At 46.5% G+C, this 11,532-nt stretch overlaps 2 protein-coding genes across 2 annotated transcripts; both read right to left on the bottom strand.

Annotated features, from left to right (window-relative positions):
* Positions 1–610: 610 nt before the first annotated feature.
* On the bottom strand, positions 611–1,781 carry LOC125540593 (cytosolic sulfotransferase 5). The gene has a single exon (XM_048704200.2). The coding sequence runs from the start codon at positions 1,779–1,781 to the stop codon at positions 699–701; it is 1,083 nt and encodes a 360-aa protein (XP_048560157.2). The 3' UTR covers positions 611–698.
* A 4,381-nt stretch (positions 1,782–6,162) lies between these two features.
* Positions 6,163–8,050, bottom strand: LOC125540592 (cytochrome P450 84A1). The gene is made up of 2 exons (XM_048704199.2): positions 7,088–8,050; positions 6,163–6,928 (listed from the first exon to the last, which is right to left on the bottom strand). The coding sequence occupies exons 1-2, from the start codon at positions 7,997–7,999 to the stop codon at positions 6,299–6,301; spliced, it is 1,542 nt and encodes a 513-aa protein (XP_048560156.2). The 5' UTR covers positions 8,000–8,050; the 3' UTR covers positions 6,163–6,298.
* Positions 8,051–11,532: the final 3,482 nt, after the last annotated feature.

Genomic DNA, 11,532 nt, shown 5'->3' with positions numbered 1-11,532 from the left:
AGGGGCGTGGCAGGCACCTGGGACGGACCGGTGGATAGATCCAGTCCCGCGGGGGAGATGCATTGAAGGCTGGCCGGTGGCGACCCTGGATCCCGGGGAGAGACAGGGAGGGGCATGGTGAGGAGCGGCCGCCCCGGGGATGGGCAGTGGCTGGGGCGAGTGGCCGCCGCGGCCGGTGCGGCTGGAGGGAGAGCGTGCGGCTGGAGGGAGCCAAAACCAATACTCGTGTTCGACGAGTAAGATAACAGTTGGTTGTTCCGGGCGGCATGGCGAAATCAGCGACTGGGAGACCCATCTATCGGCAGAGATGGCGGAGAGGATAGACGCCATCATTGAGTCCAGGTTTTCAGAGGTTCCAGTCTCCGTGTATAGATAGCGAGAGCAAGACGATGTAAGTTTGAAGGATTGGCGTGTGTGTTTTGGTCATGCATGCCTAGTTGTGTGTACAGAACTACTGATATCATATATCACTTACTAGATATTTCCATGTGGAGCTCTGGTAGACGATCAAAGTATGTTTCTGCTATTTATTTAGATAGAAAAATACCAATACAGACGGAGATAGAAAAACACCAATACAGACGGAAACAGCCACATACAATACAGTCCCTCACTGAATTCACATGCATAACTATTCCAGGTTACATATCTAGCACAGCACGCACAATGATTGAGTAACAATATTACACCATGACCGGCTATACACGGAGGCCAGAACCCTTGAACCTGGCCTCGGTAATGGCGTCTATCCTCCCTGCCGTCTCTCGCGACAGATAGTTCTCCCAGTCCCCAACCTGGCCACGCCGGAAGAACCAACTATTCTCCGCCATGCTGACAACGAGCTCTGTCTTGCCATGCTTGGCCACGTCGAGCCCAGTCATGTGCTCAAACGAGCACAACCTTACGATGGCTTCTACCGCGCCAGCCTCTTCCTCCTCCATGCAGAACGGGCGGCCAACGAATTGCGCCAGCTTCCGCACGTGTGCCGCAGGGTCCCCAATCATCTCTTCGTACCTGAAGAAGAGAACCTTCTGAGGGTGCGCCTGATGAGCCCGCCAGTATCCGAGGACATGGTCCCAGTACGGCCCGAACAACGTCACACCATCACAGAAAAAATCGGCGGCGGTCTCAACTGAGAGCGCCTCCAACCCGTCCCTGGCCCTGAACTTGTTCACGAAGTTCCAGTGTGAGATCAAGGCGTCCTTGGGGTCACGGCACACGTACACGATTTTGCAGCCCATCGTCAGGACAGACCTTGGCAGCGACACCAACGGGGCATGCGCAGCGAAGAGCCTAGGGTCAGGAAGCCCGTCGAGGTTCGGGATCCTGTTCCGTATGTAGAGCTGGTACTCCAGGAGCTTGACGCACTCATGTGGGCCGAGTGAGTTGAGCGGGTGGTCGGGGCCGTCTACGGGGTGCTCCCTTCTGTGCACCGTGGAGTAAAGCATTGCTTTTATCCACGTTGTGCCGGACTTCGGCATTGTGGCAATGACGATGTCCGAGGGACGCGCCGAGAAGCATGCGTCTGCGACCATTGTGGAGACCATTGGTGCCAGGGGGGCATACCAGCCACTGTCATGGCGGTAGAGCGGGTGCCTGGTGAGAGCCGGGGAGCACGGAAAGGAGGACACCATGTTGGTGAACTTGTGGTAGAGCTCCTGGTTGATTTTGGCACCGCTTTCTTGCAGCGTGCACAAGGAGGAAGAAGACATTGTGAGGCAGATTGTGTGGTAAAGGTGGGAGAGGTGTAGGATATGGTTGATAGTTCTTTGCAGACACATACAGCACATTTTATAATAGAAGGGGAACCAATGTGTGACACATACTCCCACCGTTTCTAAATATAAACCTTTTTAGAGATTCCAATACAGACTACAAACGGAGCAAAATGAATTAATATACACTCTAAAATGCGTTTATATATATCCATATATAGTCCACATTGAAATCTCTAAAACGACTCATATTTAGAAACAGAGGGAGTACTACTCTTGGCAGGACTGTACTTGTGGTGTGACACACTGGCTGTAACCCATCAGGTATGAGAGATTCGACAAACATTACTATTTGCATTAAAACATTACTGTTTGCATTATCATACCTGTTAAATAATTGTTTGAATGATTGCAACATATGGCTTGTACCAATAATTCTGGCACGTCAGCATCATATCCGCTATCTAAGGGCATCGACTAGTCGGAATTTGCTTTTGGAGGCCGAGCTCCATGGAGGCCTACATTTGTAGTTTTCAAAATCCATTAAAATTCTTATTTCTACGTTTCAAAACATTCTGAAAAAGATACAGATATACATGGATGCATAATATACATGTGTGTAAATTTTCAGAATGAAATAGATTGAAATGAGGGCTATGCAGAAAAAAAAATCTAGGGCTTCTTGGCAGATGATAATATTCATCCTCAAAGTCCATGAATTTGTATTTTTGTACAGATCACATTTGAAGGTATTTCATCCTAAATTTTTACACACATATACATTTGAGATAAGCCCATATTACAACGTCGAACTACCTCCGAAGTCTAAAAAACACAACCCTCTACGAAACCGTCTAATATACAACACTCGACATTCAAAACCAATCAAAAAACAACCATGGGTTCGTTTTTGACTGATTTTAACCGGTTTTTACCAGTCAACAGCCTAGTCAGTGCCAAGTCGTACGCCATGTCACCATCTCCTGAATTTAAAATTTTCTTCTATTTTTTATCCAGTGGTCAAAACTTCTTGAAACTTCCACATATTGAATCTAAGGGTAGTGTGCCCTTTTGAGAATTTTTTCAATTGTTTTTCTGTTAACTTTTTCTTGGCCAAAATATGAAACAAAAAGGATCCGGATTTGATTTTTTGCTCTAGTTATTATTATACTAGGAAAATTTTGAGATTTTCCTAGATTGATTATAATGGTTGTGTAGATTTTTGAGATTTTTTCATTTTTTAGCCAAAAAATTACCCAAAATTGACTTGGCACTGACTAGGAGGTTGACTTGTCAAAACCAGTCAAAATCAGCCAAAAACCAACCGAGGGTTGTTTTTTTGTCCAGTTTTGAAAGTCCGGGATTGTAAATTGGACAGTTTTGTAGTTCAGGGTTGTATTTTAGATTTTGGGTTGTAATATTAACTCATCTCTATACATTTCCTTGTAAACTTGCATCTATTTTTAGATTATTTTGAAATCAAATGGTTCGAATTTTGCTTGTTTCAAAATTCCGTGGGCCATGAAGCCGGTCACTAGAACGCCAGTCGCATCGACTAGGAGATTATATCATGTTTGTCTTTTTGCAGAAAATCTTAACTTTCAAGCAGAGAGCTGGAAATATTCTTTGTCCTGTCTCCAGTGGTCATAGCAATTATTAGCCAATCCTTGTGCAATGTCAGAGGCATGGTTTGTTAGTAGATTAATTTGGAGCAATTGTTGTTGATTTTACCAACAGTTGAAAACAACTGGAGTAGTCTACTTGAACACCGCTTCAACTTTTCTGTAAATTGTTAATGGTACTACTCCCTCGTTCAATAATAAGTGGCGTGGTTTTAGTTCAAATTATTGTCAAGAACCGTCTTATATTAATTTACAGTGGTACTCCATCTGTAACTTTTTATAAGACATTTTTAGAGTCCATGATGAGAGTGTCAAAGAATGTCTTATGTTACAAAGGGAGTAGGAATATTTAACAAAGCATGATACTCCCTTCGTTTCATAATGTAGTGCGTATAATTTATGGGGTGGGCTACGCGTCTGCTGGCTGATTTTTCTAAAAGATCGGCCGGGTCGCTAGCCGCTAGATTTGCCTCATCAAGCAGTGACGGGCATCCTAACTTTTGCAACATAGATTATGTTGCAGAACTTTTTGCAACTGAGATTATGTTGCGGAAACGTCTGTAGAATTTTTTTGGAATAGAGTTTATGTTGCAGAATATTTTTTTCAACAATATCATGTTGCGGAAACATCTGTAGAGGTTTTTACCAGAAAGATTATATTGAAGAATTTTTTGCAACAAAGGTCATGTTGGGGAAACTTCTATAGATTTTTTCTGTAGATTGTTTTTGCAACAGAGGTCATATTGTAGATTGTTTTTGCAATAGAAAGCATATTGCAGAAGATGAACGAAGAAAAAAGAAAATGAATGGCACTCAATCATTGGCGAATATGATAAGAAGGAACAGCGATTGGCCCCACATGTGAAGCTTGGTTTGCACCTCAGGCAGCGGATGAGGCGCTGTAAATCGGCCGGCTGATGAAAATCTTTTCCGATAATTTATGTGAAAAGTCAAACTTTAAAAACATTGAACAAATTATTAGGGGCAATGCTACGCGTCTGTTGGGTGATAAACCGATAAGATCAGCCATCTCGGCAACCATCGAATGTCACCCGAAACAGCCATCCGAATTACCGCCCCAGCCAACTGGGGGCCTTTACTACAGCTAGCTTGTTGTGTGCATGGCTTTTCAACAAGGACCTTGTTGCAAAGGTCCACTGTGACAGTGGTGTTGTGTGCATGGCTTTTCAACAAGGACCTTGTTGCAAAGGTCCACTGTGACAGCACCACTGCCCTGCCATGGCCCGAGTGCCTCGGCCATGGAGCGTCGCCGGCTCCCGGAGTTGTCGTGCCTCCTCCGAACCAGCACCCCAAGCAGCTGCCACTACTCCAGCATGACAACGACGAGCTCTTGTGCCAGGCACTCCTCTGGCAATTTGTGCAACCAAAGCTATGTTTCTGAAACATGTGAGGTCTCGCACTCTGATTGATCATTTCATACTCACCATTGACGACAAGGAAGTCATATGCTACACCCATCCTAGAACCTTGCAGGTGAGACACACATCGACATTGCTTCGTTCTTAGCTAGCTACAAGAATATTATCCGAACCGTACTTGCTATATTTGTTGGAATGTATACTTGTGTAGACATGAGATTGGTTTGGATATTTGATACGTCATATCTTTTGATTTGTTAAATTGAAAAGAACACTGAAGTGTAACAAAATGATGGTTAGTTACTGCATCGGATAATCGCTTGAGCATGTGTGACAATATACGACGTGTGGAAGCAATTCTTCTTCCGTCCATCTATGGCGTACATCATTGGAACGATGAAGCGCCACAAGATGCAAACAGAATATAACGTAAACATAGTGTGGAACAAGACCGGAATAGCCATTCACTGAAATCCATTGGCCAACTGATTGGCCGAAGGAAGATCCTTGTGCTCTACATCAGGTCTGTTGACAAGTGGGAGAAGACCAAGTGTGTGATACACGGGTACCACCTCGGCACCATCGAGAAGGAGGAGGGAGAGCATGATCTACTACCAGACGGAGGATTCAAAGATAATGTTGGTATCAAGGAAGAAGCATTATCCCTAAGTGGAAATGGCCTCCTTTAAAACTTGGATACTTACGTAATATGGAGTCAGTCCTCGTAGTCCAAGATGATGTATATATCTGGGATGTTGCTAGAATGATGTATATGGGTGAGAGTAGGGTGGCAACCCGGAATCGTGCTGCTGGCAACTTTGCCAAAATGTTGCAGTAGGTTAGCGTTTGGTAGGCTGCCATTTGTTACTTTGTTCTTATGTAAAAATACATGCTACCTTCACAATCCATGTAGTTTCTGCAAACGTAGTCAGAAAAATAATATATACAATGTATATCCGAAACCAAAGCGACATCCTTACAAGGTACAATGCTTTACAAAGGACGCGCCTAGCTCTGGTTTCCTTCTGCAGCAAATATTGAAAGCTAAAGCACCGCGCCCCACGGAGAGCACCCGCCGACATAGAAGGTGTATGAACAGGCACAGAAAGGAAGCACCACCCTCACCAACCAAAACCCCTTCCGGCGTACCACAAGAGCATCCGGACTTGGCGCCCAAACAGCCCCGCATGCTGCTTGACCGTTGATACAATCGTTGGTACTAGTTTTTTTTTTAGAAAAACATCGCTGCACTTTATTCATTGACGATGTTCATACGGACCATTACAAAGATCATGTTCTCGGAGTACACATCACCTCCGTCCTCCATGGTAGAGAAGGCCGGATCCGGCAACATATGGGTGAGACCCCACAACGTCCAACAACCGGGTGGATGGAGAGAAAGAGGAGAAACAGGAGGATCTGAGTAATAAGTAGTTGAGCATTAAAAAAATAGAAAAGAGAAGGAAGGTCATGTCCCCCACTCGTGACAGTAGTAGCTTTCAGATACAGTTTCATATGGTTGCCCTCACTTGGAGGCTGCATTTGGGTTTTGCTTCATGCGCACAACAGGTCATATATAGTATTACAAAGGACATCTGAGGCGGGGTGTGGGCACCGCGCAGAGCCGTGTGGCGCGCGACACGGTCGAACCGATCGTGTCGCTCATGTCGAGCTCCATTGGATTCATGTCATCGGGTAGCTTCCAGTTAAACCCGTGCACGAGCTGTGCTATGGCAAACTCCACCGCATGCTGGCCGAGCCCTTGCCCCGGGCATGAGCGTGTTCCAGAACCAAATGACAAGAACTCATAGCAACCGCCCTTGAGATCTAGCCCGATGGCGTCCCCGTTGAGCATGAACCTTGATGGCCGGAAAGTGTCAGGGTCCTTCCATGCCTCACCGTCCCGGTTGATTGCCCATGTGTTGATGAATACGCGAGAGCCCCTGGGCACCGAGTATCCACCAAGGACACAATCTTTGGTGGTCCCGCGGAGGATAACCGGGATCGGCGGATGCATCCGAAGCGTCTCCTTGACGACACACTTAAGGAAGGGGAGCTTGGCAAGATCTGATTCGTAGACCATCCGCTCAAACCCCACAATGTTTGCGAGCTCCCGATGCAGCTGCAGAAGGATGTTAGGGCAATGAATCATCTCTGCCATTGCCCACTCAATGGTGAAGCCGACATTATCCGGCCCGCCAAACAACATGTCCTGCGTTCAACATCCACACATTTTGTAATCAAGTGCAACTTCATTGACTTAAAATTAGTAAATTCAAAAGAAAGTAGTTTTACAACTACTATATATACACACGGCAAGATTGGGGCAAGTGTGTGTCGTATCGTATAGTACTGCTGTTACCGTACTTACCATGATCAAGGCCTTGACGTTGTCGCGGGTGAGGCGCAGGTCCTTGGCGCTGGCTTGGCCGGCATCACCGAGGAACGCGAGTAGGTCGTCTACCATGTCAGCGTCGGCTTCGGTGGGATTCTTGCCCCTCCTCATGTGATCGTCAATGATCTTGTCTGCAAACTTGCCGAGAACGCCGCGCATAGCGCCGAGGCGGCTGTCGAAGCCCCGCCGGCCCATCCAGCTAAGCCAAGGGAACAAGTCACCGATGTGGAACGCTTCCAAGAGCTTGGAGAACTCCCTCAACATGGGGATGAGCTCCTCCAGTCCTTGGACGTCGCGGACGCTGAAGGCGGCCCGGCAGATGACCCTCACGGTGTGCTTGAAGATGACCTCGCCGAGGTTCACGGCCTCCCCGCTGGACCTGCCGATGTCCCGGACGAGCTCCCCATACCCGTCGTGCACGGCCAGCCAGGTCTCGGCGCGCCGGCGGCTGAAGAGCTTCGTGACGCACAGCTTGCGCATCTGCCGCCAGTAGCGCGCGTCGTGCGCGAACGCCATGTCGGAGCAGCCGTAGGTGAGGTAGAGGATGGCGATGGAGGCAGGGCGGTCCCAGAAGTCATCGTTGTCCTGCGCGTGGAGCACCTCGCGCGCGTACTCAGGGGTCGACACCACGAAGATCCGGAGCCAGCCCATGCGGAGGTGCAGCAACCCGCCGTACTGCTTTGCCAGCGCCGCCAGGCCACGGTGAGTCAACTGGTCCGCCATCATCATGTTGCCGATGACCGGCAGCGGCTTCGGGCCTGGAGCTGGATGGGGCGGCCGCCGTCTTGGCACTGGCTGGATGACCAAGGCCACGGACGCGATTGCAAGAAATAGCCAGATCAGGGGATCTTGTAGGCACTCCATGCCGATCTTTGCAAAGGACGCCATTGACAATACTGCCTTCAGAGTCGAAGAAGCAGCAGCTTAATAAGGTGTTAATCCGTGAGGCTGCCCTATCATATTAGGGGTTTGGGATAGTCTTACTTATATACTAGTTGTTGGGGCGCCACCTGATGGCTCCTCTTGAGGCGTTATTGAGCGCACTAATCAAGCTTCCGTAGTTGTTAACGCGTTGACAGTGTAGACAAGCGACAATGGTTAAAGATATATCACAACTTTACCGATAGCTGCAAACAATAGCACTAATCAAACATTTTTTGGTATTTTTTAAACCACATTCATACACCTCTTATCAAGAGACCAACACATTATTCATTGCCAAACCAGAAAGTGTCATTCATGTACATCAGGAAAGAACATTAATAACTAAGATAGCACTCACATTAAGATCAGTGAACTGATAATCTAAAAACTCGGGGTACGAGTTTGGCGGTTGCCAAGCCACTTTCCTGAACACAAGAAAAGCAAACATACATTATCATCACATCAAGCTGATTTGTTAACTCCAGAATTAGACATACCTAGCAACAAGCAAGAGGAGCGCACCATCAATTCATTTATGGCAGGTTGTGCATGTGAAGAATAATTTACCCAAACCTAAAAACCGATGCATAAAACCTACAATTAGTTAGATAAAGTGGAAATGGAAACAACATTTTTCAAAAGGAAAATCATCTCAATTTCTAATAAATCATCGTTATTCAGGAAATAAATATATACAATGTATATATACCTACTTGATAAATATTTGAGCAAATGCAATACACTCGATTTGTGGTGCTTTGAAATGGACTGGTATGCTCGGAAGAAACTTGGTAGTTAACAATTAGTAAAATTGCCGAGATTGGAGATAGATGCAACAGAGTAAGACTTATATAGGTGGGAGTAACAAACAAACATAGATAATATCATGTAGTCACGAACAACTCCGTCCATTCCAAGATGACTTATGGTACGTAGAAATTACGCATTTGTTCAAACAGATACAAAATAATGAAAGCAGAACATGAGGTGATGATTGCGGAACTTAACTAGGTTTACTCTGGGAATGAGGATGTTGGAGTTGTGTCGAATATAGTGTACAAGGTAGGTTACAGTTGGACTTGTACTACTATTGTGTTTAGATAGAATATGGAGTCGTGTCCTAATAGGACACTTGTAATCTAGGCCTCTCATATATAGTGAGGGTAGACACACGATGTAACCTATGCCAACATAATAGCACTGGAACACGGGGAAGCCGGCGGCATGTGTCGGCGTCCAGGGCGACCGGGTACGGTATTGTAGCGGTATCATGGAGGAGCGCCCACAGTCAGGCCCCGGGGATGTAGCCATATCGGTGAACCTCGTTAACAAATCTCTGTGTCATGCTTGTGTGATTGCTTGATCCTTGAATAATCGACGGTATACCTCGGATTTATTCTAACCAGTGGTATCATGCGCTAGGTTTATTTGGAGGCCACAGGTGATCTTGAGGTTATGATTGAAGGCATCGGTGTGGGTGAAGGGATGATAGATCAGTAGGAAAACTGATCGGATGTTTAGGCGAGTTCATCCGCAGATGCAATCAACGACGAGAACAGCGGAATCCGCGAGTTGCAGCTGGCGTCGGACAGCGGAAGGCATGTGCGTTGGAGCTGCTGAGACGTGTGGCGGTTGACGTGAGCGTCAGGCGGCGGCGCGCGTAAGTGCTGTGGTCCACGGCGTCTAGTGGCCCATGGCAGGAGGCCCATCTCAGGGCGCACGGAGGAGGCCCATTCTGTTTGACTAGCGGTAGGCAGAAGCGCAGGGAAGGGCCAGGGGGCACTGTGGCTGGTTCGCTGGAGATTGATGTGTGTGAGCTGCGTACAAGCGAGTTTTGTTTGATCCAAAAGTGGACGAGTCCACGTATGACACGGAGATTGGCAGGCAAATCAATTACCGAAAAAGGCTTTTGCCCCGCTTTATATATAAAGCAACGATCCACAATAAACCGGTACAAACGCACGCCATCACAACACATGCACACACCCAAGATAGGATACATAGGCGCTGAGCACAGCAACACCACCCTTATCACTACAAGAGTAATGGGGGACTCCCCCGTGAACATCACTACAAGGATTCCGGTCTATTGCAACAAAAATTATTGCTACAACTATCTTTTGTTGCAATAAAATGCTATATTTCCACAAAATTCCAGTCCGTGGTAATAGGATCTACATATTGCCACAATTTTGTTTCATCGCGTTAAGTACTCGTTTTGTTGCAATAGAAGCCATGTATTGCCACAAGCTGCATCGTCGTTGTAATATGGTAGTGATATTGCGACAGCCTTGTCCCATTGCGTGAATTGGTCATCTTGTTGCAATAAAGGCTAGGTATTGCAACAAAGAGATGAAGCCGCGTACGACGAACCGTGGTCTCCAAGACGGCGCCTTCAGAAAGGTTACGACACCGGAGCGCCGCCACCGCCCGATCTGAGGATCAGAGTTTCCCCTGGAGCAACACGACTGGCAATGAGAGCCGCGACGACGCCTTCAAGACACTACTAGAAAAAGGCCTACTAATGGTGCACTAGTTTTGCCTACTAATGGCGCATCACTGGTGCGCCATTAGTATCACGCCACTAGTATTTTTTACTAATGGCGCACCACCCAGTGCGCCATTACTATATAACACCATGCGCCATTAGTATGCTTCCCAGGGGCCATATTTAACCATGTGCTTTGGCACACTAATGGCGCATTGCGGATAGATGCGCCATTAGTATACTTGGCATACTAATGGCGCACTCTGTCTTGATGCGCCATTAGTATCCTTTGGCATACTAATGGCACACCTTGTGGTGATGCGCCATTAGTATGAATATTTGTTTTTTTTACTTTTTTGATTTTTGCACAGGTTACAAAATATATTATTTGACAGAATATAGATAGTAGCACACAACAACAGCAGATTCATCGAATACAATAGAAGATTAGTCTCCGAATACAATTCATCATATTAGTATCTGAATTCAAAAGACCGAACAAAGATAAAACATTACAAGTCTCGAGACCGCGGGTATCGAGTTTGTCTTCACATTACAAGTCGATATCAATCATCTAAACTACCATCACATAGAAGAGAGCTGCAGTCATCATGATGAGCATCATCGCGATCAAACTGGTCTTCATCTGGTTCCTCCAACGCTCCCTCCTCTCTCCCGCTAGATAGCGGGCGTATCTAGATTCGGCCTCCGCCCTAGTGGTGTACCCTTTGTAACTGTTACCGCTGAAACGGTGAACCTGTCTCCGACACTCTTCCCAGTCGTCGTAGACTCCGGGAACCTTACCCTTGTACACGACATACGACGACATCTCTATGCACAAGCGAAACAACAGACAATACATACATAAGCAATATATAAGTATGCAACAAAAGGATCGGAAGAGAAAAGAAAGACATTAATAGCACGATTCATGGTCCTACTAATAAATAGTATCGATTACATCTAAGTTGAACGACTGTCCAAACCAAAGAGACATACAATTCATTAA

The sequence above is a fragment of the Triticum urartu genome, chromosome 2A (genome assembly GCF_056163025.1).
Source record: "Triticum urartu cultivar PI428250 chromosome 2A, HENAU_Tu73, whole genome shotgun sequence".
Taxonomy (NCBI): Eukaryota; Viridiplantae; Streptophyta; class Magnoliopsida; order Poales; family Poaceae; genus Triticum; species Triticum urartu.
The sequence above is the reverse complement of the archived record's forward strand: the minus strand, read 5'-3'. Positions and strand labels throughout refer to the sequence as shown.

What these genes read in the sequence shown, in the direction of transcription:
- LOC125540593 (XM_048704200.2), bottom strand. Translation starts at nt 1,781, where the DNA reads ATGTGTCTGCAAAGAACTATCAACCATATCCTACACCTCTCCCACCTT.
- LOC125540592 (XM_048704199.2), bottom strand. Translation starts at nt 7,999, where the DNA reads ATGGCGTCCTTTGCAAAGATCGGCATGGAGTGCCTACAAGATCCCCTG. An exon ending in ACGTCAAGGCCTTGATCATG is followed by an intron (nt 6,929 to 7,087) that starts GTAAGTACGGTA and finishes TGTTGAACGCAG; the next exon opens with GACATGTTGTTTGGCGGGCC.